The following is a 9,488-nucleotide window of genomic DNA, read 5'->3' as shown; positions in this document are numbered from 1 at the left end:
TACTGAATGACTCTCGCACAAATATAAATGAAATTTAAATTCAATATTTCTACATTTCAATAGACATAATTTGTTTAATGCTTGTCGGTATATCAAATTACCTCGCTATAATGGAATGATAGTCGTGCGTTGTACTTTGATTTATTTCACCCAACAGGGACAGCTGATGATGGAGCTGTCCGTGGTGATTTCTTCATATTCATCCACGTTTCTCTGACCAAGCCTCCACTTGCAAATCAGCACAGAATCTTTCTAATATTTTGTATAATCGTGAAAGTAGCCTGCATAAACGTTACAGAATAATTGCACATGCAAGTCTGTGCGACATTTACGAAAAAGAAATATCTAAATATACCTTCTTAGTATTATTGTGTTTCCAAACACTGAACTTTAGAATACAATTCTGCTTTCATTCTATACATTTAACCATTGTGGTTTCCTCAATAACTTTATTGAAGTATCATACAATACCAGCTGCAGTCACTGCAACTGCCCATGCGCAGAGTCCCCAGCGGCGCTGTGGCTAATGAAGAATAATAAATCATGAAAGGTTTTTCAGGTACAGCCGAGAGAGTGTGTAAGAGGAGAGGGAGTGAGAGAATGGGTGAGCGAGAGAGAGAGAGACGCAGCCTGCCCTTCGCCTTAGAGCACAGACAGATCGAGTCCCCGCAGCATTGAATGTAGTCGACTGTCACCTTTATCTCATAATCAAATTCAGCAAGAATCGGGATAAAGGTTAACGAGCGACACTGGTTCTAGCAACGGCGTTCCGGAAATTTGCGCGAAGAGAAGAGAGAAGAAACTTTTTGCAGTCGTTTTAAAAGCGTGAGCAAAGACAAACTCACCAAAGACATCAGTTTCCGCTGTGACAAACGTAAGAAATTTTTGTAAAGGCGGAGGAAAATTTTCTGTGGAGCGTTTTGATAAGAGTTGACGTGATCTTTGAAGGAGTTTACCGACAGGTTGCATGGCTTACGGGTGCTCGCGGCACGTCTCAAGCCACGGCACGCGACGGAGCGAGCAGGAGATCGTTCTCTCAGCCCATTAGGCAGCAGCAGCACTAGATGAGCTATCTAGAGAGTTGGTGCATCATCCTCTTCACGTTCGTTGCAACGCCAGAGACTTGAGACTTTCGCGCAGCGGCTGGGCTTGAACTCCAGTCGAAGAAGAAGAAGAAGAAGAAGAAGAAGGCGGAGTCTTAACTTATTAAAAGGAACTCGCCGAGGCTCGGTCGCAAATATGATGATGATGTCTCTGAACAGCAAGCAGGCATTCGCCATGCCCCACACCAGTCTGGCCGAGCCCAAATACTCCAGTTTGCATTCTTCGTCCTCCTCTTCCACTTTGACTTCCAACGCGCCCTCGTCCTCCTGCTCGACGTCCAGACACAGCAGCACGATCAGCAGCAGCGGCGGCAGCTCGGAGGCGATGCGCCGAGCATGTCTCCCAACCCCACCGGTACGTATTCTGCATAATCACCGCTTAAAGGCACATTTTGACAGCCCACTTTTTCTGCTTGATGTTTTTTTCATGTCTGCACAGCAAATCACCCAACACCTCCATTTTTCCCTCCCAACTTATGTATTCAGCCGGGTTTGCCTTTCGTATTAATTTTTATGACCTGGGATGTTGCATGTGTCTTGTTTTGTGTGTTCTTTTTTAGGATTTCTTTTTTTTACATGCTGGAAATGTTTTAAAAGCACGGAGTGGAGCTCGAATTCCCTGCTGACAGTTATGTGTGCATTCTATTTGCAATTGCAGAGCAATATATTCGGCGGATTGGATGAGAGTTTGTTGGCCCGCGCGGAAGCTCTGGCGGCGGTGGATATAGTCTCGCAGACCAAAAGCCATCATCACCCTCCTCATCACAGCCCCTTCAAGCCGGACGCAACCTACCACACCATGAACACGCTTCCGTGCACCTCGTCGTCTTCCTCGTCGTCGTCCGTGCCCATCTCGCACCCGTCGGCTCTGGCGAGCCATCACCACCACCACCATCATCACCACCACCACCAGCCGCACCAGGCGCTGGAGGGCGACCTGCTGGATCACATCACCCCAGGACTGGCACTGGCTGGGGCCATGGCCGGGCCAGACGGCTCGGTGGTCTCCACGCCTGCGCACCCTGCCCACATGGCAGGCATGAACCACATGCACCAAGCTGCCATCAACATGGCTCACGCCCATGGGTTGCCATCCCACATGGGCTGCATGAGCGACGTGGACGCGGATCCCAGGGACTTGGAGGCGTTCGCTGAGCGCTTTAAACAGCGTCGGATCAAACTCGGCGTGACCCAAGCGGATGTAGGGTCAGCGCTGGCCAACCTGAAGATTCCCGGCGTAGGCTCTTTAAGCCAGAGTACCATCTGCCGGTTTGAGTCGCTCACGTTGTCCCACAACAACATGATCGCCCTGAAGCCCATCCTGCAAGCCTGGCTGGAAGAGGCGGAAAAGTCGCACCGGGAGAAACTCAACAAGCCCGAGCTCTTCAACGGGGCCGAGAAGAAGAGAAAGCGGACCTCCATCGCGGCCCCCGAGAAAAGGTCCCTCGAAGCTTACTTTGCTATTCAGCCGCGTCCCTCATCAGAGAAAATCGCAGCAATCGCAGAGAAGCTGGACCTCAAAAAGAACGTAGTGCGGGTTTGGTTTTGCAACCAGAGGCAGAAACAAAAACGCATGAAATACTCGGCCTGCGTCTAGCTCGAGCAGAAGACCAACGCGACGTGTCGAGAGACTCCTAAAACTGTTTAGAGACGATTTGTAAAATATTTCTTATCTCACACCTTTTTCAATCATCAATAACTTGTGCATTGAACCAGAATTTCATGACATTCAAAAGAGACATTTGAAAATACCAAATCACTGTCACGTATTACGCAAAGGGGATGTGGAATCATTTAAAGGATCGTTTGACTGATCAAGTAAGACCATTCGTTTTTCCTCACTTATTCTAGCACACTTTCTCTATCAGAGGAGCAAGACTCTTTAAACCTCAATCAGACAGCCTGCCTGAAGCTGAATAGCATATTTTAGTCATTCTGTATCGAGCTACACACAGCACCAGTAATTATTATAAACTGAGAGGGGGAAAAATACTTCAGGTCAAAAGGGTGACAGTGTCTTATCAGTGTTTTTCTTTTGACATCTTTCTTTCTCAGCATGTCACGCTTCAATCTGGTGTTAATTCAGGGTTCATTAGATTAAAGAAAAAAAAAAAAAGAAAAAAAAGAGGACATCACGAATTAAGTCCACGAACGATTCTGCAACATTATTAGATAATAACCAAACAGCTCCTTGTAAATTATTGATTTAGCTGTTACATGCATAATTTTGTCTGTCGTCTTCTTAATTCCACTTCTGTGATTTTAATAACGATAGCCCTAGCCTACAATTAGGCAATGGGCTATGAGAATATCCATATTTTTCTTGTGAAGGCATATTTGCTATAACTGACCTCTTAGTTATTCAAATAGAACGTATTGGATATACTGAACACGAGGAGAGGTTCAATTGTTTTTAGTAATGGGATTTGTTCAGCCAAATATCTGTTGCAATACGCCTGCGCTCTAACGTGGCTATGTTTCTTATGAACTATTTATCATGTGAGGTAATGTTTACTTCATTACATATTTATTGGGATTCCCTCCACGTTTTTGCTTGAGAAAATCATATTGAGACAACAAGGAAAACGTGGCCCTCTGCAAAAGGGGAAACTGCTTGAAACAGGCCACTTTTGATTATTTATTATTTTTTATCTTTCGTTCTTCTAACGTTTCGAAAAGGCACAATCGAGAGATATATGAGAACATTTTCTTTGAAATTATTTTCATGTATGTTATCTGCTTATTTATTTGTATAAATATACGCGTATAATTATGGAGTCGTTGCTTGTTAAATTCACCATGTTTAGTAATGTTTTCTTAATGCAAATGATGAGTTTCATGGAAGCATTCACGTAAAATGTAAATATCTCATTTGGACATACACATAAAATATCCGTACAGGTATTTGCTGTATTGCTGTTTTAGCTGCGGTAACTGTAATGTCTGTTGCTTTAGGTTTAATTGTCGGATCAATTCATTAATTTATTACATCAATGTATATTTAAGTTACTATTTGATAATTGAATTGAACTATGTGTTTCATTAAAGAACTAAATTTTAACATTTTACTGAAGGTTCTCAATGGGTTCATTTATATGCATAGGCCTAAACAGAGTTTTCAAACGTCTGACGTTTTCATGGAAACATTTATTATGTTAAATATAATTGAAACGTTTGCCTCCATCTTAAATTGCTCATTGTGTGGATTACACGTGTTTTTAACACCATTTTGCACTTTTCTTATTTCTATCACAAGATACAAATGGGTATTCAGATTAGTTTAGTATCTTGCTGTTTGCCTAAAAAAGACATCTTGACATCCTCTTGAGCTGTAGAGCTACGCTTGGTATTTCCACGAACGACTTACTGCTGCTAGCATTCGCTACCCTTAGAAGCCTACCTGAGAGCGAATGCTAATATTCTATTAGAGTCTAATCATGAAGTCTATAGAGATCTGGGGAGGTCCCTCGAGCACAGCGCTGCCAGATGTCAGGCCGCCAGAAAAACACCTCGCCTGCCAACGTGCCGGGCTCCATTTAAATCCACAGTCGATGGTTCTCGTTCTTCTGCAGACATAGGCAGCCCTTTGAAGACTGACTCAGTTCACTGTTAGGCCGTATGAAAAAGAAGAAAAAAATAAAAAAGAGACGGGAGTGTCATCTCAGTAGCGGCGCATGTCATGGCATTCTAGGCGTACCAATTGCTTTCAGCACCACGGACAGCCGCCTGAATAGAGGAGGTTTTCGCCATTGATGTTTCCTGCCGATTTTCAAAGGGATTTAACAGATGATGAATGCAATTTGCATTTCGTTTTGTTCTTTTGAAAAAAAAACAGGAGTGTAATATGAATATGTTCGCAAAATTACAGTGTTTTATTTCTATTTTTTAAACAATATTTTTGACCGCCTTTGAAACATGACAAACTACAATTTCCAAAACATGATGCAATTCTTTTAGTTAACATTTTTAACTTTTATCTGCGAAAAATCGTAATTTTTGCCAAAACCTCGATAGAGGTTATTTTATATAAAATGTAAAGCCTTTTAACAATCATATCAACATTCAATTCATTACTTGGTGGCTTGGTTAATTTTAAGAAGCTCACGGACTGTATAGAGCCTAAAGTTCTCATCAATTCCAAGTGATCCTAAACGAGCTGATCACTTAACACGATAATATGAACGAATTATTAAATTACACATGGAATTATGAAAATCAGATAATTACAAGCACTAAGTAAGTAATCATTAACTGGAGCTGTTAATTACAGTCGGTAGTGGAGGGCTGAACTTGGAGAGGCTCGTCGGGAATGGAAATGAATCTCGTTGCTTGACACTCATGGACGAAACGGCCTATCCCGAGCGAGCTACCCCCTACTTAACTTTCAGATAGGTGCGAAAATTATCGATCGAATTTTTTTTTTAACACAAACCATTCAGGGGGAAAACAGAGAGGTAGACTAAAATATGGCAGCGTTCAGTACATACAGCGGTTCGCTTAACTTTCAATATTTCCAAGAAAAGCGACCGTGTCGTTTTATGCTACCTTCCTTTAATGGACTGATCCAAGAGAGTTCACTGACCTGTTAGCGGTATCGCATACATGTGATTTTCATGCTTTAAAAACCATGGTGGTCACACGCAGAAACGAAAGGGCAGCGCTGTTTTCCTTTGTTATAATTAGGTCTTCTGTTTTCTTTCTCTTTCCCCCTGAACATTTCCCCCCTTTCATAGGGATAGTGATGAAATTTTAATGAAGCCAGGGACTGTCGGTGCTCCGCCTGGGGACCTACGAATAGAATATTTTAACTGTACATTTACCCCAAGTGTCTGCCATCAAAGCACGTTAAGACAAACCACAGGCCTCTGACGTGTTGGAGCCCCTTATTTAGTACTTGAACATTTATTGTATTGTCACTGATGTCCACTGTATTTTGATTTTTTTTTTTTTTTTTTTTTTTTTTTTTTTTTTCCCACGGGCATTATTCGTAGAATTGTTTAAAAAAAATGTTGTGTTTAAATATAAAGAACTGTATGTGAAATTCAATAATTCGAAACCAAATAGTTTTAGAGAGGTATAATAATCGTAAAACATCTTAAACAAAACAAATCACTAATACATGAACGAATACACAAGTTCACCATGTCTTGAATTCTATCTGTCTCACACACACGTTGAAAATAACACAAATATCACTGGCTAAAGGCGAAATAGTGTTATACGCATATCTGTTTAAGTGGGAAAACCAATAATTGTGATAATAATGAGCGGATTAACAAAATCTAGAATAATAAAACTACAATGAAGATAATATTAGCAAAACAATAAAAAAATAACAACAAAACTACAGTAAGAAAACTACATAGAAGCCAATACTACTGCTACAAGTAACAGTTACTAACAAATTTGGCTCGTCTTGCAATATTTACGATATGACAACTTTACTGTCAGACAAAGTCTGAAATTTAGCCTAGCCTACCTGTTATCATCATAATTTTTATTAACTGTTATATGCCAAAAACAACAACGAAACGTCAATTATTTTTTAGGCTTGCTGACGTCTACAAGTTAGGTTTTTATTTTAGTCTTTACTTTGCTGACATTTATGTATTTTGCATTGTTCATTATGGAGCGTATTATATTTTAAAACATGCTTTAAAGGGACACCCAAATAAATATGTAAACACACAAGCTTGTAACAAAGTATTGTAATATATATATATATATATATATATATATATATATATATATATATGTGTGTGTATATGTGTATACATATTTATATAATTTAACACACACATTTTAGAATTTAACGAAATGTCATATTTGTCAATCGACACATCATTAGCCTGAGGGTTTATTTGTACTAATATTATAAAACCCTATGAATTTGATTCGATGTATTAAACAGTTCAATAGCCAGGGTTAGGTTTATTCTAGCAAAAGATGAAACAATTTAACCATAATTTACATTCCATGGTTTTCTAAAAACATTCAGTTTACGGTGAGTCTGGTGAACAAATAACATTTTCCAAAACGCCTAATTAACAAATGCAGTGATTGGACACCATTCTTATTTAAAGCCAAATCAGTTCACTATCCTTACTCCGTAAGTACACCCCATAGATTGTGGCATACTGTTGAAATTTGTGTCTTCAAAAGAGGCCTATGGTGATTAAATATTAAAGAGTCTAGGATGAGCCTGTATGTTTCTCGCCCAGTTCTGGTTTTCTTCCTACTCGCCACGAAATTCATTTAGGCTTTAACGCACAGCACGTTGCGTTCTCTTATTCTCAGACGCTGTTGCGCCGTTCCAAATGAGCAAGTCGCAGTTAGATCGCGCATTTGGCAATAATGAGAAGGTGGTAGAGCTGTCTGCTGGATGTGTGTGTTCATTGAGGTTTGACAGCCGTGCTCCGCTGCAGATCTATTCATCATACCCGCAAGGACTGCCTCTCTCTCTCTCTCTCTCTCTCTCTCTCTCTCTCTCTCTCTCTCTCTCCTCTGTCCTCAGTTTATACAGAACAGAATCATTTACATAAAGTCCTTAAGGCAAATAACTGTTGGGGGCTCTAATTTATATCTGATCGAAAATTAGCCGTCATTATGCGCCCCATTAGCCGCGTCTTTAATGTGCTTCTAAGCACCATTTGTCAAGCAGCTTGTTAATATCCTTCAAGTCTTTAAAGTTGAGAGCTCATTAAAAGACTCTGCGCCCTGGTATTGATGCTATTTTATAAAATTCTGCAAAGCGTAAAGGACCGTTTAAAAGTTTTCTCTTCCTCCTAGAACTGAATGATGTATGGTTTCCTGAGCAATATGCAGGATACACCATTGTTTCCAATCTGAAAGTTAGGTTAGTGCACGCGCTGTAGTCAACAAGACAGGTATTTAGCGGGAAATCACATCTAATTTTTCGCATTGTTAACTAAAATTATGAGGATATCACAAAATCGTGTAGGCTAATTGGGTTCTGGCAGGTGAATTAAATTCTAACAGGCAATATAACCGACTTAAAGGTTTGCAAAAATTACTTTGAATCTTAATAATAAGAAATCACCCTTTAAACGCATACAGGATGCATTCCAAAAGTCGTGCCAATTCAATAGAAATCATTTCGCACTGTGCGTTGCACATAGCCTAAACTGTCTTTTATTTCACACTTTCCAACATATATGTAACTAAAATTGGTAAAAGGCATATATACACTTAAAAAGAAAAAAGAAAGTCTTCAGCCACATAGTAAACCTCGTCTGATTTTTCCTAAAATAGTTGACCCTCTAAAAAGTCACTGTATAATTCGCACATTGTCAATAGGTAATGTGTTTCTTATCATGGTCTGTCGTCCATAATTAGGCATGTGCCGGGTTCTGTCTCCCCGTGGGTGGGATTTAACGGGTCCTTATTATTAGTTAAAAACTCAAGCGTCCCGTCGTTGCTTCCGTGGACTCCTCCAGGCTAAAGCAATAAAGCGCGTAATTAGAATGCTAAAGACAGATGTAAATAAAAGCAATGAGACAGCGGTGAGAGATGAGGCGCTGGGGTCAGGTTCTCATCAAAAACACAGTTGGTGTGATGACACGACGCCCGGCCAAGCGCCAGAGGCCCGGGGCTACAGCGACAGACCACAGGCAGAATGTACTAAATGACTTCGATGGAGAACGCATGAAAATCTAAAACGTCTTTAAAGCATTTCTTACTATATTGCATTATGCATGTATGCAATGCACACAATGGAACGTTATATCTGTGAAATATCACGCGTACCCTCTATTAACGTGTTTATTCCATTATTTTGTCTCTTTATCCCGTTATACCTAGCTTGGAATCACTAGAATTACGCTGTCACATTAGAAACAAAGAGCGCAGATATCTAAATGTTGTGTTATTTTGTAAAACTACTTTCAAAATCTAAAATTATTTTTTGCAAACAGTTACTTTTAAATCTGAACTTCTGAAATGTGTCCGTTAAAATGTTGTGATTTTATATATTTGCGTTTTGTTACCATTTAGATAAAAAAGACCATCAGATTTGTTTACTTTCTTTATATTTAGTGAGCTTTAATTCCTTTACATTATCATAGAGTCTCATTGTAATGTCACAACCTCAAGTGATGTAATTGTTTTAGACACTAGGGGTGTGTTTTATTCAAGCTAAGTGTGCAGAGATCTGGGCCAATGAAACAGACACAGAGAAAAAAAAGAAGAAAGAGAGAGAGCTGCCCTGTTTAAAGAGCTTTCACTTTTCTGTCTGTTCCCTCTCTTCACTAATGAGATGTTCAGTAGAGGTTTACCTGGCTACCCATTAGCCGGGCTTTATTGTACCCCAGCCGCCTCTCCCCTTGTTTTCTTTCACTGCTCACATCACTAATCACAGATGCTGGA

The 9,488-nt window shown here is 40.1% G+C and overlaps 1 protein-coding gene across 1 annotated transcript; it reads left to right on the top strand.

Moving 5' to 3' along the window:
• Positions 1–614: 614 nt before the first annotated feature.
• On the top strand, positions 615–4,171 carry pou4f2 (POU class 4 homeobox 2). The gene is made up of 2 exons (XM_051125737.1): positions 615–1,458; positions 1,762–4,171. Exons 1-2 carry the CDS (start codon positions 1,240–1,242, stop codon positions 2,698–2,700), a joined length of 1,158 nt encoding a protein of 385 aa, XP_050981694.1. The 5' UTR covers positions 615–1,239; the 3' UTR covers positions 2,701–4,171.
• Positions 4,172–9,488: the final 5,317 nt, after the last annotated feature.

The sequence above is a fragment of the Labeo rohita genome, chromosome 1 (genome assembly GCF_022985175.1).
Source record: "Labeo rohita strain BAU-BD-2019 chromosome 1, IGBB_LRoh.1.0, whole genome shotgun sequence".
Taxonomy (NCBI): domain Eukaryota; kingdom Metazoa; phylum Chordata; class Actinopteri; order Cypriniformes; family Cyprinidae; genus Labeo; species Labeo rohita.
The sequence above is the reverse complement of the archived record's forward strand: the minus strand, read 5'-3'. Positions and strand labels throughout refer to the sequence as shown.

Excerpts from the sequence above, each read along its gene's own strand:
- pou4f2 (XM_051125737.1), top strand. The coding sequence starts at position 1,240 with ATGATGATGATGTCTCTGAACAGCAAGCAGGCATTCGCCATGCCCCAC. Across the intron at positions 1,459-1,761 it reads CATGTCTCCCAACCCCACCG|AGCAATATATTCGGCGGATT; the intron begins GTACGTATTCTG and ends TTGCAATTGCAG.